Source organism: Somniosus microcephalus, chromosome 4 (genome assembly GCF_052327205.1).
Source record: "Somniosus microcephalus isolate GS21.2 chromosome 4, FLI_Smic_1.0, whole genome shotgun sequence".
NCBI classification, from domain to species: Eukaryota; Metazoa; Chordata; class Chondrichthyes; order Squaliformes; family Somniosidae; genus Somniosus; species Somniosus microcephalus.
In genome coordinates this window covers 216228504-216256390 of record NC_140990.1, presented here as the reverse complement: position 1 = coordinate 216256390, position 27887 = coordinate 216228504, and the positions used below count along the sequence as shown (strand labels likewise).

The 27887-nt window shown below is 43.8% G+C and overlaps 1 protein-coding gene across 2 annotated transcripts in view; it reads right to left on the bottom strand.

Annotated features, from left to right (window-relative positions):
* pgap1 (post-GPI attachment to proteins inositol deacylase 1) overlaps positions 1 to 27887 on the bottom strand; it is a 184058-nt gene that overhangs the window by 105669 nt on the left and 50502 nt on the right. For both annotated transcript variants that reach the window (XM_085985823.1, XM_085985822.1), the window contains 5 exons: positions 20443 to 20518; positions 20266 to 20339; positions 20112 to 20163; positions 16359 to 16425; positions 14316 to 14424 (listed from right to left, as the gene is read on the bottom strand). In XM_085985823.1, coding sequence (XP_085841949.1) covers positions 14316 to 14424; positions 16359 to 16425; positions 20112 to 20163; positions 20266 to 20339; positions 20443 to 20518 — 378 coding nt within the window. The remainder of the gene's footprint in view (positions 1 to 14315; positions 14425 to 16358; positions 16426 to 20111; positions 20164 to 20265; positions 20340 to 20442; positions 20519 to 27887) is intronic.

Below are 27887 nucleotides of genomic sequence, written 5' to 3'. Positions count from 1 at the left end.
AGGGGGGAGATAAACTTGAAGTACAGGAAACTTTGTGCTATCCAGCACCCACCCTCTCCAGAGTTAATGTTGAGAGATAGGGAGATTCTTATCTCCGTATTTGACAACAAACACTGTTGCTTAGCAACAGCTTCTAAACACTCCGGTGTGGCCCTAAACCTCTGCAGCTAAAGCTGTTGCTATAGCTACAGACCTTGCACAGCTTGACTGTTTAAACAAAGGAAAATAAACAAAGAATAAAAAACGGCTGCTGATTTTTGTGGTGGCTCCAGATTGCCGGATAGCTCACCTCCGGATAGCACAAAGTTTCCTGTACTTATAAAACATTTTTGGTAAATCTTTCTATAACATACACTTTACAACCTCACCAATCTTTTTATTAAAAAAGGGGTCCTCACCTCTCAGTGTTGTACCACAAACAATGGCCGCCGCTTGCTTTTCAGTTGGAAAGATTAGGCCCCGCCCACACAGCCGATTGTTTGTCTCGGTCACCAGGACCCGATTTGGAGCACAGAAGCCCCACCCACTCTCTGTTCCTGTACTAAGATGGCCGCGCAGGCACTCTGTTACACACTGAATCAAAATGGCGTCGCACTGAAATTTTTCGCCCTCCTTGACAAAGATGGCTGCCGTTAACCTGGGGCTGTCTGCAGAAGAAATTTCCTCAGCTGCAAACACAGGATCTTCAGATTATTATTCGGGGCTTGCGACCTACCCCAGTTGCTTATGAAGCCTCCCCACCTACTGACCCTGGGAATGGAGCTGAGGCAGCACACCCTCTCTCCTCTGCCAGTGTTTGTCTCTGCCTAGGCCGGGAGCCTGGGTCTAGAGTTGCACTGCTGGCAGTTGGAGAAGCCTAGGCCCCGGGCCTGGAAAAACGGTGTAAGGTAGGAGAATTATAGAGGTTAGAGAAAAGATTTACAAATTAATTAACTTTTTTTGAAAACAATTTGTGTTTTAAAAGCAACTTTTTTTTTGCTGGAAATGTAGATTTGAAGAGAAACACGCAGAAAGCGGGAAAAAGAAATGAAAAGTTTAGAATCAAGATGGCGGCGACTCACCTCGGTTCAGAACGATAAGGCCCGCCCACACACGCACCGATTGGTCGACCGTCAGGTCACCGAAGCGTAGGATTGGTCAATCGTCCCGTCACTCGACCGTAGGAGGGCCCGGCCGCACGCGCCAGGAAGCCGCCATATGATTGGTCGACCTCGACGTCACTCGATGCTAATGAGCGGATAATGAGCAGAATGTTGAACGTTTTTTGGATACCGCGGGCGCAATTTTTGTCCGGCCGAAACGTAAATACGCTTAGGACAGTTCTGGAATCGTCAGCTTTCTTTCGACGTAACACACGTGTAGGTACGCTCTATAACTTTCGAGTTAATTCAATACAGACAGGCGGCATGACAGACAGACAGACAGAAGAACCGCTTTATATATATATATATAGATAGATAGATAGAGATAGAGATAGGACTGTGCGTGATGTTAATGTTATACACCGTGGTTTGCATCTTCAAGTATATCTGGCAACAGAGCCACAGACCAAGAAACGAACAAGATGTACAACATCTCGAACTGATGGAGCAAATAAGAATAGAATAATTCTAATCGGCTGGGGACAACTGGCCCCTTTATCTATCTTTATACAGGATCGATAAACTCGTAGAAAGATGAAGTGGAGCATGATTCGCGCTCTCATCAGGATTCTATGGCTAAATATAAGCGCCGAGTCTAATGGGAGGCGCGAGCAACTCGGGAGTTTATGGTTAAGTCTGTAGTGGGACTTCTGATGCTCTTTGGTATTGACCAGACTTCAAACGTTATCATCCAGAATGGAATCAAGATGCCAACCAACAATACACCGTCGTTAGAATGGGGGGGTGGGGGGGGGGCGGGGGGCGGGGGCTTCAGGAGACGGATGCGATATGACTGTGTCCTGTGATTATTGTGAACACGAGAATATGGCGAATGGGACTTTGTATATCTGGGCCAGAGAGGGCGAAGGGATTAAAATAGAGTGTCTATGTACTAAAGACAATGTTCAAATAACGCCAAAGTTTCAATTAGGAAAAGGAAAATTTGTAGATATAGGATTCGGATTTGACAAAGCGGTTGAGATTACACCAAATTATATAGGGATCCCATATCTGGGAGAGTTCGAATACACTGAATTGGCCCAAAATAGGTAAAAAACATAGGGAATGATGGGATGTTTTAATGTGGAATGCAAAAAGGGACCCAGGCAAGGACAAATACTACAGATGGAAATCAGGGGAAGAACAGAGGAGATAAGGTTACAAAGGAAAAGCGACAAGCATAAAAATACCATAACCCCACTAACTTGCCCGTCAATGGAAAAAGGAGCACCAGGGGGTTTAATAATAAGAAAAACACAAAATAAGGTGTATTTTAGTGTAACACAGTTATTAAGCTTGCCATTAATATGAGTACTTTAGAGATGCCCGCGATGTGTAACAATCATACAAAACAAATATGAAACTCCCTGTGGGTAAAACAATTAGAGGGACCACAGGGAAAATCTATCTTACAAAGACTTAAGAAATGGGGAGTATTAGAAATGGCCGGAGCAGGGTATGCGGCCGGGTTAGCAACAGTTAATAGCTTGGACGTAGGAGTTAACGAAGGAGTAGAAGAACTACAAGCAAAAATAGAGAAGTTACTAAAATAAGCCACTGGAAATAGCCAGCAAATGGCACTGGCAGGAAAACAAACGATAATACAATTGTTGGGGGTGGAAGAGATATTAGCCCCCCATGAAGAAACAATCAATACAATTATTGATCGACTTAACAATGCTTCTCGCCAAAACCATAAGGAATTGGTATGTGCCATGTATGGCTCATGGCTATTATCGAATGCTCAGCATAACATGAAGCAAATAAATAATGGACAGATCCCTGATTGGATTACTAATGAGGATCTGGAACCTTGGATTGACACAAATAAAAGCCTCTGCAAAGGGCGTAAAATGGGACAAGTCTACCAGGCAGGCAATTGTCTGACCCCATGGACTAAGGTGATTGGTTTTGTACTGGCCATCCCACAACTCCCAGGAGAGGGACAGCCCCTATACGACGTGATTAATATAGGAGAGATACAAAGGGAGAGTTGGGTTAAATATCATGATGTCCCCACCAAGGCAATTTGGGAAAGTGATGAAGATAATAACCAGAAGAATGGAACCTTAATGGGGGTGGTAATGGACATGTGCCACCACAAGGGAAGGACAAGGGTGTGCACACATCCCCCCCACCGAGGGAGACACAGCCGAGTGCGGATTTACGAAAACCAATTGCACCCTTGAGGTACACCCAAGAGGGGTACACTGAACAAGGGTAGCACCAAAGAACGACGAGACATTGTGTCACCACAACTGAACAGAAATATGAATATCAAGATCTGACTTGTCCCATTCCCCAACCAAACTTTTGTTTTGATCCAAAGATATCTACACAGATAGGACACCAATATATACACCCACCAAGACCACAGGAAGAGAAAACCTGGTCACTTAATATGGGACTTAATAAAGAGGTTGAAACTTATGTCATACCAGAGCCCAAGGCAATTCCTAAGTTAGAGGAAGAAAAAGCTTGGAAGAAATTACAGCAGGAAACAAAGGAAATTTTAAAGTATTATCATAAAATAGAAGACTACTTAAAGAAACAACAAAAAGACATTAGTACAACATTAGCAGAAACTCCTTGGTACAATAAGATCTGGAACTGGGGGCTAAATGTTGATATACACCCCTGGATAAGGATCATATCACACATGTTGGTAGTTGTGCAGGGCACCATATTAATGATCCTTTTGTTATTACTTTGTGGATATTGCCGGTGGTGAAAGAACCAAAACCCAGCACAAGCCGTAGCCAAATAAATAAAGTAGGAAGGAGAGAAAGAAAGACTGTTGCTAACCCCTAACAAACAAGGGGTAGGGCGTGAGAAGAATTATTATGAAAACTGTGTTTAGGATTGCAGAAGTATGAGTACTAGACACCCTGGGCTGGTAACACCAGGGCGACGGGAACTCATAGCAAACAATCTTAAACTGCAGCAGATTGGCCATATTGGGTCAAGGTGACCAATGGGCCATAAGGGGGGACTGCAGTAAACAAATTATTATACTTCAGTTTATGTTAGAATATGTATAATGTAGCACCAATGTACAGGGTGGAGGTAGCGAATTAATTCATACCCGAGTTAAACGGTATATAGGTCTGTATTTATCCAGCTAAGCTCTAAAAACATGATTAATTGACTGAGAGGCTCGTGGGAAGATTGGGGAAGATGCTTGTTCAGCCAGGCAAGGCAGCACGTATACAAGATAACATACCTAAGAATTGAGTGACGAGGCAGTTCGTTTGTTTGTGAACCCACAACAGGGTTGTCTAAAAGGCAAAATGGTTTACATCAAAGTCTGGTGGAACTAATTATAATATGCTTGCCTTGCAGAAATAACATGAGCAGGTTACAAGGAGTAACCTGAGCAATGTACAAGGTCAGAATCTGTGCTTTGCAGAGATAGTTCGGACCAGTGGGCCGATTGAACAAGGACTGTTATCTTAAGAAAGCATGTTAACGAACAAACCACCTGGCCACAGACAAAGGGCGGTTGTGCAGCAATAGATTAAGCCGAGGCTGCAGTCACAGGTGGTCACGGGACCAACTGATAACAGAAATGTGATTCGCAGGCGGCTGGAAGGATGAAATGTCACGGTTTATAATTGCCATTCAGCAATAAATCTGTATACGCTGATAAGCTTTGCCCCCGCCCCTAGGGCAGGGGTATGATTTTTGTGTATAATTTTGAACGTTGCTGGGGTATCGGTGGAGTCGGATCTGAGAAGGGTCTCAGAAGGTTCTCCCCAGGCCTGTGAATAAAGGCCGTTTTGAACCTCCAATCGAAGTCTGTCATCCGTATGTAGCTGAGCGTCGACTTTGTATATCACTTAGTCCACTCCGCGGGGGAAAGGGTCAAGTGTCGACTTGGCACATCACCAAGTCCACTTTCCGGACACATTAGGGAGGATTTAAACTAGCTTGGCAGGGGGATGGGCACCAGCATTTAGGAGTAGAAAGGAGGAAGGTGGTGCATAAAAGAGTGAGTGTGTTGGATAGTGCTAGAGGCGGTAGTAGTACCATATTAGATAGGAGCAGACTAAGAAAGACTATGAAAAATTCAAAAATGGGTTTAGAATGCATGTACTTAAATGCACAAAGTGTGGTGAATAATGTTGGTGAGCTACAAACACAATTAGCTGTGTGGCAATAACGGAAACATGGCTTAAAAACGGTGAGGACTGGGCACTTAATATTCAAGGGTACAAGGTGTTCAGAAAAGATTGGAAAGGAAAAAAGGGGAGGTGGGGTGGCAGTGCTGATTAGGGAAGACATGTAGTGTTGGAAAGGAAGTATGTTCTTGAGGGAACAAGGACAGAATCCATTTGGTTAGAGCCGAGGAGCAAAAAGGGTATGATCACGCTATTGGGGGTATTCTATAGGAATCCAAATAGTGAGAGGGAGGTAGAGGAGGAAATCTGCAGGGAATTCGCAGAGATATGCAAGAGCTATAGAGTGGTGATATTGGGGGACTTAAATTACCCAAATATCGATTGGGATAATGCTAAGGTAAAGGGAAAGGAGGGAGAGGAATTTCTGAAATGTGTTCAGGAGAATTTCCTTGACCAATATGTTCTTGGCCCAATTAGGAAGGAGGCATTGCTGGATCTGGTGCTGGGGAATGAGGTGGGCCTGGTCGACCAAGTGTCTGTGGGAGATCACTTGGGTACAAGTGATCATCGTATCATAAGATTTAGATTAGCAATGGAGAGGAGCAAGGAACAATCTAGAGTGGAACTTCGAAACTGGAACAGGGCTAACTTCAATGCGATGTGAAAGGATCTAGCGAGGGTAAAATGGAACCAAAGACTGACAGGAAAAACTGTAACGGAACAATGGATGTTCCAAGTACAGGCTAGGTACATTCCAACAAGAGGGAAGGGTAAGGGAACCAAAGCAAGGGCTCCTTGGATGACAAGGGAGATAGAGAAGATGATGAAACAAAAAAAGGTGTATGATGCATGTCAGATGAATTCTTCAAGGGAGAACCAGACCAAATACAATAAGTTGAGAGGGGATGTGAAGATGAAAATAAGATTGGCAAAGAGAGAATATGAGAGTAGAATGGCGGTTAACATAAAAGGGAACCCAAAAATCTTCTACTGGTAAGCGGGTAGAAAGAGGTGGGATGGGGCCTATTGGAGACAACGAAGGTGATATATGCTTAGCGGCGCAGGGCAAGGATAGAATACTCAATGGGTACTTTGTATCAGTGTTTACTAAGGAGGTCGATGCTGACAAAATATCGGTAGAAGTGGAAAAGGTAGAAGCAATGGAAAGGGTGAAAATGAATAGACAGGATGTACCAGAAACGCTGGGTATGCTTAGAGTGGATAAGTCACCTGGTCCAGATAGCTTGCATCCCAGGTTGCTAAGGGAATTGGGGGAGGAGATAGTGGAAGGGCTTGCCATAATTTTCCAATCTTCCTTAGATGCAGGGGTGGTGCCTCAGTATTGGAAAGTGGCAAATGTGATGCCATTGTTCAAGAAAGGGTGTAAGGACAGTCCTAGTAACTACAGGCCGGTCAGTTTAACATCAGTGGTGGGTAAAGTTTTAGAAACAATAATCAAGGAAAAAATTAACGGGCATTTGGAGAGGTTTAAGCTAATTAAGGAGAGCCAACACGGGTATGTAAAAAGCAGATCGTGTTTGACTAATCTAATTGAATTTTTTGATGAAGTAACAGAGAGAATTGATGAAGGGAATGCAATGGATGTCGTCTACATGGATTTTTGGAAGGCATTTGATAAAGTACCACATAGAAGGCTGGTTAACAAAATTGAAGCTCATGGAATAAGTGGGCCAGTGGCAGCTTGGACAAGGAATTGGCTTAAAGACAGAAAACAGCAAGTTGTGGTAAATGGCTGTTTTTCAGACTGGAGGATGGTAGACAGTGGTGTTCCCCAAGGGTCAGTGCTGGGACCACTGCTTTTTGTGATATATAGAAATGACCTGGATATTGGAATACAGAGTAGAAATTATAAATTTGCCAATGTCACCAAACTTGGGGGTGTGGCAAACAGTGATGATGATATCAATCGACTGCAACAGGACATAGAAAGGCTAGCAGAATGGGCAGGCAAGTGGCAGATGCAATTTAATACAGAGAAGTGCGAGGTCCTCCATCGCTGCTGATCGTGCTCCTATTCCTCTTCGTGCTCGTCCTCCTCCTGAGGTGGTGCGGCTATGCCTTGTGGCAATGGCTGCATCCTCATGATGGCCAAGTTGTGCAGCATGCAGTAGACGACGATGATGACGAAAAGGGACACCCGTTCAGCCGAGTGCTGGAGGGCTCCTCCCAAACAGTCAAGGCAGCACAACCGCTGCTTGAGCACTCCGGTGGTCTACTCAGTGATGTTCCTGGTGGCAGCATGTCTCGCATTGGAGTGTTGGGCACGAGTGCTGGTATTGCAGAAGGGAGTCATGAGCCAGATGGAAAGCGGATAGCCCTCGTCTTCCAGCAGCTATCCGCTAGCTTGATGTAGTGGCTGAAACAAAGCTGGTACACTGGTCTGGAGCAGGATGAAGGCATCATGGCTGCTGCCAGGATAACGGGCACTGATGGTGAGGATGCACTGTGTGCAGTCGCACACTAACTACACATTAAGTGAGCGGTAGCCTTTGCAGTTATACCTCAGGATTGTTATGATGTGACCGCAAAGTGATGTGGGTGCAATCAATGGCGCTCTGCACCATGGAGAAGCCCGCAATCCTGGCAAAGCCACATGCATGCACGCGCTGCTTCTCTCTGGCCATGAGGAAAGAAATGTAGTCCCTTCTCCTTCAGTAGGGAGCATCTGTGACCTCGCGGATGCAGCAATGGATGGCGAACTGCGATATGTTAGATATGTCGCCTGTTGCACACTGGAAGGATCTGCTGGCGTAGAAATGAGGGCAACGGTGACAGATGTGGTGCTCCTGATGTCAGGCTCGAGGTCTGGCTGCAGGAGGTGGCTGAGCTCTGACCACGTCCTTGGTGAAGTGGAGCCTTCTAAGACAACGCTCCTCAGTGAGACTGATGTCGGAGAAATGCTGCTGGAATACCCTGGGAGGGTAAGGCCTCCTGTCACATTTTGCACTCTTTCTCGCTGCCTACGATGACGCTGGAGGGCGAGGTCGAATGCCAGGATAGCCCCCATTAAATTATGGAAATGTTGCACTATCAAATGTAACCCAAAGGAAAGTAATAAATTTTTCTCACCAGAATACTGCAAGTTGAAAAAGCTGAAATCGCTCAATGTGCCTGCTTGTCTATGTCAAACTAACATGGCAGCATTCTTTGCCGACAAAAAAAAGTTGACGCCTTTATATAGCACTCCTCCAGCGCTCATCCGACTGCATACCGCCTCCTCTACCTGTCGTTGCTAACGGCAGGCGCTCAGGCAGGGGGGTGCGAGAGTGAATATCAGAACCGGGGTGCTGTGCACCCGGATGACATCACGATCTCCGAGCGCAGGTGATCGTGGCGCGCCAGTGGTTACCGCCGCCGCAAACATCCACCTCAATTTCGCGGGCGTTGGTACTATCACTGCACCCGGTCACAAAGCCAGTAGTGCCCCATTAGCTCCTCCCGGAGGCGCTAAGGTGCCAATTTCTCCCCCTATGTCTTTTAAGCATTTTGTTCTGCATTTCAAATGACCAGAACTCTGTTTTCCTTCAAAACCTTTTATAGATCTTTAAATGTTAGTATTATAGCCATTATCATGGATATTTCGATTTTTTTTCTGAATTCCAATACTTTGTCCTCACTCAAAAGGAACAGTGGTGTGGAGATGCCGGTGTTGGACTAGGGTGGACAAATGTAAGAAGTCACACAACACCAGGTTATAGTCCAACAGCTTTATTTGAAATCACAAGCTTTCGGAGCGCTGCTCCTTCGTCAGGTGAAGTGGTGAAATGCATAAAGACACAGCTTATATAGTCAGAGAATAATGTCAGATGTTTACAGGTAATCTTTCCAACTGCCATTTATCACACCGCGGCAGAGAGATAATCACAGCAATCAAAGGTGTGAATGGTGTCCAAACAGGTCAGTCAGGAAAACATTACATCAAAGAACAATGAGGTGGGGTCACAAGGGGTCAAATGTTGCAGATGCTGGGGGCTGTATGAAAAACAAAAAAAGACAAAAAACATTTTTATGCTGGAAATCACAGCAGGCCTGGCCGCACCTGTGTAGAGAGAACAAGCCAACGACGACTCGAGTCTGAATGACCCTACGTCAGGTGGGGTTACATGTAGCGTGACATGAACCCAAGATCCCGGTTGAGGCCGTCCTCATGGGTGCGGAACTTGGCTATCAGTTTCTGCTCGACACAGCTACGAGACACCGCCAAACAGACGAGGCAACGGAACTAAGCTGCCTGCACACCAAGAACAGGAAGCTTGAGAAACTCGGCATCACCAGCAGCAGCAACCAAGCCTCCCCCGGTACCACGGTTGAAACCACAGGGAAGTCCATCGTCAACCTGTCCGACCACACTCTTCAACCAGACGAAATTGAAGTTCTCAGCCGAGGGCTCAATTTCTGCCCCACCACCAAAATGGACCCCATCGGTCTCGCAGCAGACACAGAGGAATTCATCAGGAGAATGAGGCTCCAGGAATTCTTCCACAAATCCCAAGATGTCAGCAGCGAACCCAATGAGGCAATCAATGATCCGGAACAGCAGACAGAGGGATCCGCAGTGCAGCAACCGAAGAAGAGTCAAATTGGACCCCTCCGGAGGGTCGCTGCCCTAAGCTTGACATGTATGCTCAAGCTGTCAGGAGATGCATCGACGCCAGATTCATCAGCTGCACTCACAAGACAGTCCAGAATGTCACCCGAGCACAACGCAACGCCATCCACGCACTCAAGACCAACCGCAACATCGTCATCAAACCAGCAGACAAAGGAGGAGCCATCGTCATACAGAACAGAACGGACTATTGCAAAGAAGCATACCGACAACTGGACAACCAGGAACACTACAGACAGTTACCCGCAGATCCGACCAAAAACACACCCGCCAACTCAACAGACTGATCAAGACCTTTGATCCAGACCTTCAAAGCATCCTACGCGCTCTCATCCCACGTACTCCCCGCGTGGGAGACTTCTACTGCCTCCCAAAGATACACAAAGCCAACATACCTGGACGTCCTATCGTATCAGGCAACGGAATCCTGTGTGAGAACCTCTCTGGATATGTCGAGGGCATCCTGAAACCCATCGTACAGGGAACCCCCAGCTTCTGTCGCGACACTACAGACTTCTTACAGAAACTAAGCACCCACGGACCAGTTGAACCAGGAACACTCCTCGCCACGATGGACGTCTCGGCACTCTACACCAGTATCTCCCACGATGACGGCATCGCTGCGACAGCCTCAGTACTCAACACCAACAACAGCCAATATCCAGACGCCATCCTACAACTCATCCGCTTCATCCTTGACCACAATGTCTTCACCTTCAACAACCAGTTCTTTACCCAAACACATGGAACAGCCATGGGGACCAAATTCGCACCCCAATACGCCAACATCTTCATGCACAAGTTTGAGCAAGACTTCTTCGCTGCACAGGATCTCCAACCAACGCTATACACCAGATACATCGACGACATTTTCTTCCTATGGACCCACAGCGAAGAATCACTGAAAAGACTACACGATAACATCAACAAGTTCCATCCCACCATCAAACTCACCATGGACTACTTCTCAGAATCGGTTTCATTCTTGGACACACGAATCTCCATCAAAGACGGACACCTCAGCACTTCACTCTACCGCAAGCCCACGGACAACCTCACGATGCTCCACTTCTCCAGATTCCACCCTAACCACGTTAAAGAAGCCATCCCCTATGGACAAGCCCTGCGAATACATCGGATCTGTTCAGACGAGGAGGAACGCGATGGACACCTACAGACGCTGAAAGACGACCTCGTAAGAACGGGATATGATGCTTGACTCGTCGATCGACAGTTCCGACGGGCCACAGCGAAAAATCGCATAGACCTCCTCAGAAGACAAACACGGGACACAACCAACCGAGTACCCTTCGTCGTCCAGTACTTCCCCGGAGCGGAGAAACTACGCCATGTTCTTCACAGCCTTCAACATGTCATCGATGACGACGAACACCTCGCTAAGGCCATCCCCACGCCTCCACTACTCGCCTTCAAACAGCCGCCTAACCTCAAACAGACCATCGTTCGCAGCAAATTACCCAGCTTTCAGGAGAACAGCGACCATGACACCACACAACCCTGCCACAGCAACCTCTGCAAGACATGCCAGATCATCAACACAGATACCATCATCACACGTGAGGACACCACCCACCAGGTACATGGTACACACTCATGTGACTCGGCAAACGTTGTCTACCTTATACGTTGCAGGAAAGGATGCCCCGGAGCATGGTACATCGGAGAGACCATGCAGACACTGCGACAACGGATGAACGGACACCGCGCAACAATCGCCAGGCAGGAGTGTTCCCTCCCAGTCAGGGAACACTTCAGCATTCCCCTCCGATCTTCGGGTAAGCATTCTCCAAGGCGGCCTTCGAGACACACGACAACGCAAAATCATCGAGCAGAAACTGATAGCCAAGTTCCGCACCCATGAGGACGGCCTCAACCGAGATCTTGGGTTCATGTCACGCTACATGTAACCCCACCTGACGTAGGGTCATCCAGACTCGAGTCGTCGTTGGCTTGTTTTCTCTACACAGATGCGGCCGGACCTGCTGTGATTTCCAGCAAAAAAAAAGTTTTTTGTCTGTTTTTTTGTTTTTCCATACAGACCCCAGCATCTGCAACATTTGACCCCTTGTGACCCCACCTCATTGTTCTTTGATGTAATGTTTTCCTGACTGACCTGTTTGGACACCATTCACACCTTTGATTGCTGTGATTATCTCTCTGCCGAGGTGTGATAAATGGCAGTTGGAAAGATTACCTGTAAACATCTGACATTATTCTCTGACTATATAAGCTGTGTCTTTATGCATTTCACCACTTCACCTGACGAAGGAGCAGTGCTCCGAAAGCTTGTGATTTCAAATAAAGCTGTTGGACTATAACCTGGTGTGTGACTTCTTACAAAAGGAACAGGAGTAAGCAATTTGGTTCATCAAGCCTGCTTGGCCATCATGTTACCCTTGACAGCTCTACCTTCACCAATATAAATTTCTTGTCTTTCTGTATCCCTTTAATACTTTTACTTCTCAAACACATTCTCTCAACCCTTTTTATTAAGTTCCCCCCCCCCCCCACAAGATACACCTTTAACTGCCTTAGTTCCATTTTATTATGTCCTCTTGTTCTGGCTTCTCCTACTAAACGGATGAATCTTTCCTTAGCTTCCTAATAAATTCTTTTTATCATTTTAAAACACCTCATTCAGATTATTTGAAGCTCCTGATCTATTTGTTTGCTTATTTCACAAGGTCTAATGTTGGGAAGCAGACATATTTTTCTAAGGCAATACAAACTTCAAGGGTCAGCAGTGTAGATTTTTCATAGAGAATCCTGGAAAGGCCATAGAAGATGTTACATATGAGGTAGGTGGAGGAATCACACCAACTCAGAGTTCATTACAATATACTGCTGCTCATTCTTCTCATCAGATTCTCTCATTCATTTTCTGGTAACAAAGTATACACCAAAATCACTCATTCTATTGAAAGTGATGTGTGAAAGCTGGTCATAACACCACTGTAATCTATTTTCCTCTTTTTCTCAGCTGTGCTAGAGGAAGCCAAAGTAGTCCTCATTGAGCCTGCATACACCACTACTGACTTTATCCCTTCCAAGTATCAGCTCAGACCAATCCTGCAGGATTTAGACAGAGAGTTAGCAGGAATGCCTCGGGTGGGACACACAGCATGATTCCAGGTATCTGGACTTCATGCTCAAATTGCTGCCAAAGAGGTCTGGGGTTCCACAGCAGAATGGGCAATCTCTTTTGGCTTCAACAGGCTTGAGGATCACCTAGCGAGAACCATGAGGCAAGACTTCACTAATCTAATAGGTGTTATTAGGTCTGTTGTCACGCAGATTCGTGTCCATGGTCAGGCAATGGCCAGCATAGAAAACATAGAAACATAGAAAAATAGGAGTAGTAGGCCCTTCGAGCCTTCAATATGATCATGGCTGATCCTCTATCTCGATACCATATTCCCGCTCTCTCAGCAGCAGAGGCACAGCAGGAATTTGGAACGGTGACGGTGCCATTTCTCAGGATGATACGACATCCAGGTGCTCCTGGCAGCCCCGTACAATAACTGCAGGTGACAGAAAGCATTCAGGGCCAGACTGTCTGCACAGTTGTGGAAGTAGTGCAGCCTGCATCTCAGGACTCAGGTGCAGGGAGATGAGGGCCACCTCTTATGCACACAAAACACCGAGCCACCTCGCACATTTCTGAGCGTGTAGATAAAGTATAACACTACATCACACTCTGCCACTAAAGGGAAGCGCCATGGAAGCAAACAAACTCAAACATGACATGATAGCAAAATATTGCAGATGCTGGAAATCCGAAATAGCAACAGAAAATGCTGGAAAAACCCAGCAGGCCAGGCAACATCCGTGGAGAGAAATTAAGAATCGGCGTTTCGGGTGAACCCTTTTTCAAAACTGGAAAGGAAATGAAATAGATCGAAGGCAGGGCTGCGATATGACATGTTTGGTTATTAAAAACCTGGTTGATCTGAAGTTGTTGGGTGTGCAGACTGTGTGCTTGGAAAGCTTTGGTAGCATGTTTCATTAGGTGGCAGCAATTAGGAAATTTGTGATTGACGTGGAAGATTTAACATAATGCAGGTGAAAGCCTATTAGTGAAGTGCATGGGGTAGTTGTAAACAGAACTGTTAATGCAGTTGGTGCACAGTCAAGTTAAATTCTCCTGTGTGAGAGCTTGCTTAATAACCCTCGCCATCAGCATCGGTTCACTTCCACAACCTCTTCAGGCTGCTCCTGCTCCTCCGAGTAGTACCTCTGTTGCTCTATCAGGCTGCGGTGATGCCTCTTTGCAAGACAAAGTTGTGCAGTGTACAGTAGACCCTGACATTATAATGTTCTGCCTTGTCCAAACTTCAGTCCTACATGGGCAAAATTACTCAAAGGGTAAAAGTAGAAGACCAAAAGACGACTGTGATCTACCTCATATCGACAACTTCCAGCTGTGTGAAGTTGCAACTCTGGTACAGAGCTATCATTCTCAGGTCTTGCTCGGTGCAGTTTGGCAAAGATCACAGTGGAAGATGGTACACTGAAATTAAAAGAGTCTTATATTACAATTCAATACGGAAAACCAACTCATCAATGGATAAAGTTGGTGCAGATTTTTCAGGTCAGAAGCAATGCTCCGTCATTGTTGAAGGAGCTTTATAAGTCTCTCTGTCTCATCAGACACCATTCCCCTTTATGAATCAGTTAGACATGTCGTGCTGGCGCCAGTCATTTGAAAAAAAATTCAGTAGCTTAAAAATGGAAAAACAAACTTCAGAAGATGGTTAAGACTACATTAAATCTTCACTAAAAATGAAAAAGTTCATTAGTTTTCAAATGACTGGAGCCAATATACCATATACTAAGTCTTACAGCTTCCTGAACAGGACATATGGTTCTGTGTGTGCTCTTTCAAGCAGAAATAGAGTCTGATTAGGGGAAAGAATTATAAAGCTCCTTTAAAAGTGATTGTATACAAGTGAAAGAGCATCTTTTAAGCATGCTGCAGGTGAATGTCAGTACTAATATTTAGCTCAGCAACATAGCCAATCAGGAAAAGTATCTTTTAATTAACAAATCTTAGCTCAACATTTCAGATGAAAGCACCATTGTTTCACCATTCTCTTCTCACACTGAAACATAAGTAGAACTCAAGAGTTATTGGCATGCTAACAAACTCCCACTTCCCACTCTTTCAGTCCCAATTAGGTCCACAGGATTCACCCATACTTCCAATTTTACAGGCTGATAAGATCAATAAATGCCAAATTCCTGCTGCTTCAGTCATCACCATTAGTTCAACATAACTCCTCTCTACCCTCTTAGTTGGCAAAAAAATCCATAGATACACCATGGAAAGTGTTTTAAACCCCTTCATTCTGTAATACTGTCTATAAAATCAAGTTGTAATGGAGAATTTGAAGGTCAGAGATAGGAAATCATACACTAATTGTGTGCTTTTGTTCCAGTGCATTAAATGGTGTTTTCTTGAGTATTTTTAGAAAGGAATCAAATGCAATTGCAGTATTAAATACACACTGCTTTAATATTTTAAAACTTGCAACAGGCAAAAATTGAAATTGCCAAACAGAAGGTTTAGAATTTAGTTTTGTATCTTATCAAACAAATTTCTTCTCAAGACTGGAAAGGGTTATAGATACATTTATTCAAGATTTTCTAATAATCTACTTCTGTTATCTATCCATGTATATAAAAAAATCTGGTGTTCATCGTTGGCTACATATTTCCAGAGAACTGATTCATCAGTGAGAACCAAATCTCACCTGTGATTATTACCAGACACCAATTCCTACACTTCCAACCCAGCATTCGCACTGCATCTCCTCACCGCCCCCAAACCCCCCGCCCAGACTTACCTATTTCACCAGCCTCGGATGCCACTGCTCCCTCCCAGGCCAAGGGCTTGGCCTTCCCTGTTCCCTTCCAGCTCAAGCCCCCCAGAATCAATCTCTCGCTTGCACATGTAGTAAACTCTGGGAACATCACCAATCATGGCTATAGCTTCAGAGCCAGTGCATTAGCATCACCAAGAGAGACCAGTCCAGTCCAGCCCAGCCCAGGATAGAGGTGTACCACAACTTAGACCCTAGCCTCTTGATCTTTCACAGCCACCCAGACCTCAGATTCCTGCCCCTTTTTATTCCGGTGCCTCAGCACTTCCCATTCCCTCCCAGTCTGAGCCCGAGCTCCAACATTCCTTCCCTCCCAGCCCTGGACCCCAGTTCCTCTTCTGAACCCAGGCAGACATAACAAGATAATTTCTGCAGCAGTTGACCCCATGTCTGGCTCCAAGTCTCCTCGGGAAGTGAGAGGACAAAGAGAATATATAAATAAGAGATACAGAAGGAGAGAGAAAGAAAGGGAAATCATACTCTTGGAAATTTTACACATGAAAACCTTAAGTTTATGCTTTAAAATAGTCTTAAGTCTAATAGTTTATAAAGTAATACCGGCCTTGTTGTTACGACAGAATCTTCATGCGACCATGGTACATGAAACTTGTACACGTCCGCTGTCTTCCCTGTCAGATTAGAAAGAGTTTAATGTAACACATCTAAAAAAAGGCAACCAATTTCAACAATCTAGAACATATGGTAACAATACCCAATTTGAAGATGTTACATGGTAAAAATATTATCTTGAAAATGGCAAAAACTGTTCAGAGCTGAAAGACATCTTCTGGATTTGTTAATGATCTGTTCCTCATGTCATTAATGCTAAAATCTTTACAGAAGGGGTACTGTTGTCAACATTTCAGATCTAATGTTTGCTTTGGGAGTTTGTAGATGAAAATCAGTGGACATTCAAACTTCCAATGCTTCTCTGTGGTTCCCCCCATGAACCATCGTGGCTCTGTTGCAGTGGTTTGCTCCGTTCCCAGTTTCAGCAGACCCACCTTATGTATTTGACATTTTACTCAGGGATCAAACTTTGCTACGCAATGATGGTAATAAATATGGTAACCAGAGCACATGTCGGAAGAAAGTGGCCTATCTTCCTTGTACTGAATCAGAAAATACATTTTACTGACACCTGAGCTTGAGTGCAGGTGGAAAGCCACAGGAATTCCTGATCTTGGGAGATCGTGAATTCCTACCCATAGCATGTTATTCAGGTCATAAGCAGCAAGCAGCAGCCAAACAACTTTGCTCTGGGGAGAAAGAGGGGGAAAAAAAAATTAACCTGACCCCACACACACATCTCGCGACTAGCTTGCAAGTTCCACAGTTAGAGGCCTAGGAGGTGGCCTCTTTCACACTCTCGTGGCTAAAGTATGGTGTGTAAATTGGGAGACTGAGTTGGAGCAAAGGAAAGATAATACACATAATCTGAACAAAGATAGAAAGGCAGGAAGTGTTATAATTAAAAGCCACAATAAAATCAAACGTTACAATGAAGACGAATAAAATGAAGCACAACTGAAGTCTGATTTGCCTCTATAAGTCACTAATTTACAATAAATTTCACATTTTCATATTTCAGGATTGATAAACCCCTATGTTTAATGTTGTGCTATATGTTTATGAAGATAAAATATATATTCTGGTCAAAGACTCCACTAGTGCACTCCTAGATAGAGCATTATCGCAATAAACATCTCATCTACTTTTGTTACCTCTAGATTGGTCTATTCCAACGCATTCCTGGCCAACCTCCCATCTTCCACCCTCCAGAAACTGGAGCTCATCCAAAACTCTGCTGCCTGTATCCTAACTTGCGCCAAGTCCCATTCACCCATCACCCCATGCTCCCAGTCCAGCAACGCCTCAATTTTAAAATTCTCATCCTTGTTTTCAAATCCCTCCATGGCCTCGCCCCTCCCCGTCTCTGTAACCTCCTCCAGCCCTATAACCATTTGAGATCTCTGTGCTCCTCCAATTCTGGCCTCTTGCGCATCCCCGATTTTAATCACCCCACCACTGGCCTTCAGCTGCCTGGGCCCTATACTCTGGAACTCCCTCCCTAAACCTCTCCACCTTTCTCTCCTCCTTCAAGACGCTCTTTAAAACCTACCTCTTTGACAAAGCTTTTGGTCATATGTGGCTCGGTGTCAAATTTTTTATGATAATGCTCCTGTGAAACGCCTTGGGATGTTTTACTACATTAAAGGTGCTATATAAATGCATGTTGTTGTTGTAAACCATCAAAATTTCAGATAGCAGGCAAGTTACCTGTGCCATTCTGAACAACAAAGTGCAGTAAACCCGAATGCACTAAAAAAAAGTAACAAAAACAATGCTTATTTTGTGGAAAAATTACTATGCACGGCTACGGGTAAAAATCAGAAAACCAGAAAATCATTTGAGTCATACAAATTGCAGCACAGAAGGTCATTTATCCCATTTGGATGTGTGCTAGCTCTTTAACTGGAGCTATAACCCCATTTCCCTGTCCATTCCCCATATCATTTATATTCTTCCTTTTCAAATGTCTTCATAGATAGACATGCATTTATATAGCACCTTCCACAACCACCGGACATCCCAAAGCACTTCACAGCCAGTGAGGTACAAGTGTAGTCACTGTTGTAATGTACGAAACACAGCAGACAATTTGCGCTCAGCAAGCTCCCACAAACAGCAATGTGATAATGACCACATAACCTGCTTCAGTGATGTTGGTTGAGGGATGAATAGATACTATTTTGGACTCCACAGGAAGCACCTCATTGAGTTTAACATTTGATGCATCTTTTAATGTTTAATGCCTTTGTTACTACAGGGTTATGGCCTATGAAACCCAGGCAGAGAGGACCTGCGGGAAGGAGGGAGGGGGACAGTCAGAGTATGTTTGTGTGTGTGTGCTAGGCCATTGTAGCAGAGCCTGGTCTCCAATCATCTTGGAGCCCCTTGCCATTGGACCAAGACCTTGCTCTGTCAAGCCCGTGTGGTAGCTGGTGTGCAACGGCCACCCCACGTTAAAAGAATTCACGCACAGGCATCTTCCACCCTTTAAAATGAAGTTCGGGACCTGGAATGTCAGGACCCTCATGGACAACCCCAACAGTGACAGAGACTGTAGGTCCCGCATTGGACTCATCAGTCACCTGAGAACTCATTTTTAAGTGTGGAAGCAAGTCATCCTCGGTTCCGAGGGACTGCCTAAGAAGAAGATCGGCCAGGACACTGGGGATAACTCCCCTGCTCTTCTTCGAATTAGTGCCATGGGATCTTTTACGTCCACCTGAGAGGGCGTCTCATCCGAAAGATGGCACCTCCAACAGTGCAGCACTCCCTCAGTACTGCATTGCAGTATCAGCCTAGATTTTTGTGCTCAAGTCTCTGGAGTGGGACTTGAACCCTCAACCTTCTGACTCAGAGGTGCTACCAACAGAGCCACAGCTGACACTTGTGGTAAAGCATTCCAAAAACCCTCCATATGAAAATATTCCTTCTCAGTGATAATCCTTAATTAATGCCTTCTCCTTACCAATTTGCTAACAAACTGAAGCAATCTTTCACCGTTTACCATCTCAAAATCGTTCATCATTTAGAAAAACACTATTACATCCCCTTACACATGTTCAACATCACATCCTTGCTTTCATATGCAGTGGCTCTATATATGAAACCCAAAATCTCATTTGTCTTTTCTACCTGCATACCTACCTTTAAAGATCTATGTATCTGCACCCCTAGATCTCCGTTACTCCACTCTTTAGGATATACTTCCTTTCACTCTCATTTCCCCCAAAACATACTTTGTATTTCCCTTCATTGAAATGCATATGCCACCTATCTGCTCATTCTGCTGATCTGTCAACAATTTCCTGCAATCTTCCTCACATTTCACCATGCCCCCTAGTTTGGAATCAATGTTAGAATCAAAACATTTGCACTATGGGCCAGTGTTAAGATAACTGCATCTTATGATGGTTTGTGACGCAAAGTGCCTCTGCATTTACAGTAACATTTAAGAATTCCCGTTTAAAAATAAACATCCTTTTCCCAGTTCCTCATGTGTTATACTACATGCCAAACCATGCAGAAGCTTTTCTGAAAATAGATAATTTACAAGTGCTGCAATTTAATGAGTGCTGCCATAAAGATGAAGAATGCATATTGGATGCATATGTACTGGGCACATCTGTGCACTGAATACCTTCGGAGGTTAAAATGATGCGCGAGTGTCCAGGTGCAGCTCAATGACTTACAATAAGAAACATCTGCATACATTGATACAACTTACTTCAGAATGATAACTTACCGTGGGTGAACTGGCATTGGCTCTCTACATGGATTTCAAAAGCCTGATATATCTAAATAGGAGGGAGATAAATATTAGGATGTGAAAGTTATTGGATCGCTCTTTGAAATAAGTCTCCGTGCTGCACAATTCTCGCTCTAATACAGTACAATACCTGGTTAAAGTCCTGAAGCTGCACATTGTGTATTAGACCTGTAGAGTTTATAACAACTCTGCTGGCAGAGGCACCTACATGGAAACAATGCATTTAGTTTTTGAAATAAGTTTCTGAATATAGTTATGAAGTCTTCAGCAACAAATGTAATAGAGGAAGAAAAATAAAATCGTGTACCAAAAGTCAGGACATTTGTCACTGGGGTGGACATCATTCTGGATGTTGCTGTCAAGAATTCACATTCGATACTGAACTGCGAAAGAATTGGCAACAGGAAAGTTAAAGAATTTATAACCATAAATTATGTTTAGAAATTGCATTCTCTTCACATTTTTACCTTCTCTGCATCCAACACAAAAATATTCTCAAGTGATTCTCAAAGGACAAATGTGGTGTCTCCAGTATCACCAGCAATAAAAGGTTAAAAACTCCAGTTAAAAATCACAGCCTCAAATAATATTCCAAATTTGACTCACCTCTTTGGGTGCATTTTAAAGTTATTAGCCAAATTATGCTGTAGGGCAAGAAGAGCAGTAGGACGATTAATTTTCTCACACACACACACATCTCCTGTTGGATGATCAAAGAACAAAATTGGTGGCAGCCTGGGGAAGCCCATGGCCAATAATATCCTACTCACACAGTCAAAGAAAGCTATAGCAGGGGCAGAGGTGGCAGTGGGTTGCCTATGGGTGACAGAATGATGGATGGGGAAATTAACTATTTTCTTTGAACATAAAATTTTAATTATTCTCTTACTCCTTGTACAACAAAGTGGGAACTTAACCCTTCAGCTTTGATGTGAAGCAGTTTCGTGATAATAAAAAATCTCTCAGTTTAAGGTCATGCTCTTTTGACATGTGTGAATATCCGGAGAGCTTACATAAACAGATCAACGGCTGTTTTGGGGATTCGGCACAAGCACAATTTTATTGGAAACAACTAAAATTTACTGAACAGTTGAGGTGTTTGTTCGGCAACTTTTGTTTTCGAAACAAAATGCATGGATTGAAGTAAGGCTAACTGATCTGAACTATCTATAAAGCACAGTGCACAAAACTATTGTACCAGTCAACTGCTGTCCTCAAGCAGCATAAAGACAACTCCTGGTCAGGCCAAATCTAATTCTTTTTTTAAGAACGGCTGACAACTCCAAACTGATCCAATTGGTACCGCAATAATGTGAAATCTCAAATACACACACACACATACACTCAGCAAAATTCTACATCAAAACTTTACATCGTATCGCATCTGTCAATTTTTGGAAGCAATATTGCTCCTTACAGGAGCTGAACAATACAAATAATTCATTAAGTGTCTATCGCTGAAGTATTACAGATTTATTGCTTTCGTCCTAGAACTCATGAACTGCAGACTCTGGAAAGAATACTTTTCATGGACAGTTTGTGACCACAGTTACTTCTCTTTCAGTTCAACCAAACAGAAATATTAAACATTATTTTTGTCAGAAGATATCATGACATATTATACACCATGCCATTTTTACAAAATAAATATTCAAACTTCATTTCTAATTAAGCTGAAAGAGTAAGGATATGAACTCCCACAATGGCTCAACAAATTTATCCAGTGAGTAGTTGATCCATACATTCCAGAAGGCCCAGGTTTTTTGGGTCAGTCTGTAGTGAGGCAGTGGTAGCAACACTACAATTGACCCTATTACCCAAGTTAGGCAAGGGTATTAAGAGCTACAGAACCAAGTCGAGTAGATGGCGTTAAGATACAGATCAGTCATGATCTAACTGAATGGGCTCGAGGGCTGAATAGCCAATTCCTGTTCCTATGAAAACTTGCTAGACTTCCTGCTCTAGTAACTTCTGCTGGAAGTGTGCACGATTTGGCGTTGGGCAAGAACAGAACTGAGCCTGACCATAATGCTCCACACAATTCAATAGCTTGCTGACATTCACTGCCAAGGCTCAGACGTGAATAATGGCCACTTAGGTGAGGTACACAAAGAGAATCAGTGCTAACAGAAGTATACCCTAGCAAGGAGTCTATGACTTCAGGAGGAAGGAGGAAATTGACAAAAAGAAAGTCATGTACAGGAAACTCTCGTTTAAACAGCACCTAAATATCCGGAATTCTCTATTAACCGGCAAAATTCTCGCTTCGAAAACAACACCTCAATAACCGGCAATGTTGCCGAGTCCGAGTCTCCCGTGGTGGCTGAGTTAGTCAGTGGGGGTAGTTCTCCAAACTGCCACTACTCGGCTTCTTGGCGCTGTCGGAAGTCGAACACCTCAAAACCCCTGTAACAGGAGTCTGACTCTCCCGCGCTGCTGGTAGTCTCTTCTGATCCGGCAATTTTTTTTACAGGGGTACTGTGTGTCTCCCACCCTGCTGGTAGTCATTGCATTGCATTATAGAAATCCCAAAAGTTGGTCCAAGCAAAAGGAAGAGACTGGTGTTAACTTTAAAACAGAAAATTGACATATGCCAACGACTAGAAAGGGGAGAAGCTTATCAACATTACGAATGAATTCAAAATCGGTTAGTCAACAATCTACGACATCAAATCGCAGAAGGATAAGCTGCTCAAGTTTTATTCAAGCTCGGAGGCATCTAAGAGTGCAGAGAAATGGCCTATGCTTCATAAGCCTAAGCTTGAAGAGCTGGATACCGTGCTTTATGAGTGGTTTTCTCTTAAGCGTTCAGAGGGTGTTCCACTTTCCGGACCCATGCTGATCGAGAAAGCGAAGGATTTCTACGTAAAGATGGAGCTCAGTGGCAAGTGTGCTTTCTCCGAGGGATGGCTAACGTGCTTCAAGTTACGGCACGGGATACAATGACTTGATATTTCCAGGGAGAAGAAATCAGCTGATCACGACGCCACAGAAGAATACTGCGATTATTTCAATCGGATTGTGCAGCAACATGATGTGTCGCCAGCACAGATATACAATGCCGATGAAACTGGCTTATTTTGGAGGTTTTTGCCAGAATCAACGCTTGCTGGGGCTAGTGAGGCTAATGCTTCAGGTTACAAGAAAAATAAAGATCGTGTAACCGTGCTAACATGTGCGAATGCTGCTGGATCACACCAGGTTAAACTTCCTGTCATTGGGAAGTATAAAGATCCCCGTGCATTTAAAAATGTGAGGCACTTAACCGTTGAGTACAAAGCTCAAAGAAATGCTTGGATGGATAAGGAAATCTTTTCGAATTTGTTCCATCATATTTTTGTTCCATCTGTGAGGGAACATTTCCGTAGAATAGGGAAACCTGAAGATAGCAAATGCATTTTATTGCTTGATAATTGTAGAGCCCATCCGCATGAATCGGAGTTGGTTTCGGGAAATATTTTCACCATTTATTTGCCACCAAATGTAACTTCTCTCATACAATCCATGGACCAAGGCTTTACCCAAAATCTCAAATGTCATTACAAGAAAGACTTCCTACGTAAACTGATAAGCCAAGATGACAATATTCACGCATTTCAGAAGGAATACAATCTTAAAGATGCCATCTTTAATGCTGCATGTTCCTGGAACTTGGTGAAAGGTCACACTTTGAGACAAGCTTGGCGCAAATTGTGGCCTTCTGTAATGTTTGCTGAAGGTTCTTCTTCAGAGGAGGAATTTCATGGGTTCAATGCTCGTCCCAAGAGGACGACAGTAATGGAAATGGCTGGCATGGTGAAAAATGTAGGCCCAGCAAACCCTCTACATCACCTCAGTGAAAGTGATATTGAGCACTGGGTTGATGCAGATAGAGAAGTTGCTGTTGTGCATATGCTAAGTGATGATGAAATAATTGAGAATTTTTGAATCCAAAGAAAGAAAAGGAAAGTGAGATGGAAAGTGAAGATGATGAGATTTCTGAAGAGATGATGATTTCTTGGGCTAAAGCTGCAGAAGGATTGGCTTTATTCCTCAAATTTGCTGAAAAGCATCCTTGTTACTCTGCCCAAGAAGTTAGGCACCTCCATATTCTGCATTCCACCTTTCTACAAAAAAGGCAAGAGTCCACTAAGCAAGCAGACATCCGGGACATGTTTAGGAAAGCTTCCAAAAGAGTTGAAGCAGTGGAAGTGCCTGAAGAATCTGTTGAAGTGCATGGTCCTGATGACCCAGCTGGCATGGATATTCCTGATGAACCAGCTGACTTGGAATAAGTGTAGTCAACTACAGTACTTTATACTGCACTGTCGTCATTTATAAGTTTTGTTTTACTGTTAAGTAATTAAAGAGTTATGGATTACCCTCAACTGGCAGTACTGTACTTAATCAAGCATCTTCCACCATCCATTTAACACAACATTCTGTAGGTGAGTACCCAATTACTGCATACTGCGCATTTCTTGATTTTTAAAATTTTCTTTGTTAAAAATAGCCTCGGTAGACAACCCTCTCCGTCATCCGGAATTTTTGATCAACCAGCAACACGCCGGTCCCGTCTGTGCCAGATACCAAAGAGTTTCCTGTATAGTTCCACAAAAGGCATCAATTTGAGTCCGGTACTTGCTGAGAACAGAGAGCCAGAAGTTCAAGATATACAGCTAGGCCCACAGCACACTAACTAAGGAAAGCAGACTACAGTTGTGCTCAAATGTTAGTTATATTTTAAAGTGATTGATGACAACAGGATAGTTGATGCTCTTCTAACAATGAAAAGGTTAAAAATTAAGTTTAAAAGTCCTAGTTGGTCCAACAGTTATGTCGCAGTGGGTGGAAAGCCAATGCAGTGTTTGATGACTTTACATCCGAGTTATATTAGAGAGACGACATTGAAGGAGGAGGCCTCATTACGACATGCAAATTATTAAATGGTTTAGATAGGATAAAAGCAGAATATTACTTCAATGTAGGATAAGCTAGCAGGGCCACAGGATAGAAATTTGAAGTAGTGAAACAAAATTTTAAAATAGATATTAGAATCTCTTTATGCAAAGGTGATAAGCGTCTGGAATAATCTTCCAGGCATGATAATAGAAGCAAAATATTATGAGATTTCAAAATACAGCTGGCATATTTCATAGGTTTCTTATGATCTGCCAAGAAACTTGTTTGAAGCGAGTGGGAAGCAATCGTTCCCTAACCAGTTTTCCCTCCCCCAGATAATCTAGATGAGAGTACTAGCAGAGGCGGAATCTGAACTGAGATCTATTAATTTAGTGTTCAACTCTCCAGTGTCGTTATCATTGTGCTGCTGCTTTTATATAATAAGCATATGCATTTAGCACTAGTTAGAAAGAAAAATAAAAAATAGCAATAAAAATTGCAATGATCTCATAGAAACATAGAAGATAGGAGCAGGAGTAGGCCATTCGCCCCCTCGAGCCTGCTCCGCCATTTACTGTAATGAGATCATGGCTGATCATCCAAACTCAGTACCCTGTCCCCGCTTTCTCCCCATATCCCTTGATCCCTTTAGCCTTAAGAAATATATCTAACTCCTTCTTGAATATATTTAATGAATTGGCCTCAACTGCCTTTTGTGGTAGAGAGTTCCACAGGTTCACCACTCTCTGGGTGAAGAAGCTCCTCCTCATTTCTGTCCTAAATGGCCTACCCTTTATCCTTAGACTGTGACCCCTGGTTCTGGACTCCCCGACCATCGGGAACATCCTTCCTGCATCTAGTCTGTCCAGTCCTGTCAATTTTATAAGTTTCAATGAGATCACCTCTCATTCTTCTAAACTCCAGCGAGTCCAAGCCCAATCGACCCAATCTCTCCTCATACGTCATTCCTGCCATCCCAGGTATCAGCCTGGTGAATCTTCGCTGAACTCCTTCCATGACAAGAACATCCTTCCTCAGATAAGGCGACCAAAACTGCACACAATACTCAAGATGTGGTCTCACCAAGGCCCTGTACAACTGCAGAAGACATCCTTGTTTCTGTACTCGAATCCTCTCGCTACAAAGGCCAACATACTATTTGCCTTCTTAACCGCCTGCTGCACCTGCATGCTTACCTTCAGCGACTGGTGCACAAGGACACCCAGGTCTCATTGCACTTCCCCTTCTCCCAATCTATTGCCGTTCAGATAATAATCTGCCTTCCTGTTTTTGCCACCAAAGTGGATAACCTCGCATTTATCCACATTATATTGCATCTGCCATGCATCTGCCCAATCACCCAACCTGTCCAAATCATACTGGAATTTCTCGGCATCCTCCTCACAGCACACACACCCACCCAGCTTCGTGTCATCTGCAAACTTGGAGATAGTACATCTCGTTCCCTCGTCTAGATCATTAATATATATTGTGAATAGCTGGGGTCCTCGCACCGATCCCTGCGGTACCCCACTAGTCACTGCCTGCCACTCGGAAAAAGACCCGTTTATTCCAACTCTTTGCTTCCTGTCTGCCAACCAGTTCTCTATCCAAGTCAGTACCTTACCCCTAATTCCATGTGCTTTACCTTTACACGTTAATCTCTTATGCGGGACCTTATCGAAAGCCTTCTCAAAGTCCAAATACACCACATCCTCTGGTTCTCCCTTATCTATTCTACCAGTTACATCCTCAAAAAATTCCAGTAGATTAGTCAAGCACGATTTACCTTTTGTAAATCCATGTTGACTTTGTCCGATCCTGTCACTGTTTTCCAAGTGCCCTGCTATTACATCTTTTATAATGGACTCTAGCATTTTCCCCACTACCAATGTCAGGCTTACCGGTCTGTAATTCCCCATTTTCTCTCCACCACCTTTTTTAAATAATGGGGTTACCCTCCAATCCATGGGAACTGTGCCAGAGTCTATAGCATTTTGGAAGATGACCAGCAATGCATCTACTATTTCTAGGGCCACTTCCTTAAGTACCCTAGGATGTAGATTATCAGGCCCTGGGGATTTATTGGCCTTCAATCCCATCAATTTCCCTAACACCATTTCCCTACAAATACTGATTTCATTTAGTTCCTCCCTCTCATTAGACCCTATGTTCCCCGACATCTCTGGGAGGTTATTTGTGTCCTCCTTTGTGAAGACAGAACCAAAGTATGTATTTAATTGGTCAGCCATTTCTTTGTTCCCCATTATAAATTCCCCTGATTCTGACTGCAAGGGACCTACACTTGACTTCACCAATCTTTTTCTCTTCACATATCTATGGAAGCTTTTACAGTCAGTTTTTATGTTCCCTGCAAGCTTACTCTCACTCTATTTTCCACCTCTTAATTAATCCCTTTGTCCTCCTTTGCTGAATCCTAAACTGCTCCCAATCCTCAGGTTTGCTGCTTTTTCTGACCAATTTATATGTCCTCTCCTTGGAACTTATGCTATCCCTAATTTCCCTTGTTAGCCGCGGTTGCGCCATCTTTTTTGTTTTATTTTTATGTCAGACAGAGATGAACAAATTCTGTAGTTCATCCATGCGATCTTTAAAAGTTTGCCATTGCCTATTCACTGTCAACCCTTTAAGTAACGTTCCCCAATCCATCCTAGCCAACTCGCGCCTCATACCATCATAGTTTCCTTTATTTATATTCAGGACCCTAGTCTGAGTCAACTACTTCACGCTCCGTCTTAATGAAGAATTCTATCATATTATGATCACTCCTCCCCAAGGGGCCTTGCACAACAAGATTGCTAATCAATCCTTTCTCATTACATAATACCCAGTCTAAGATGGCCTGATCTC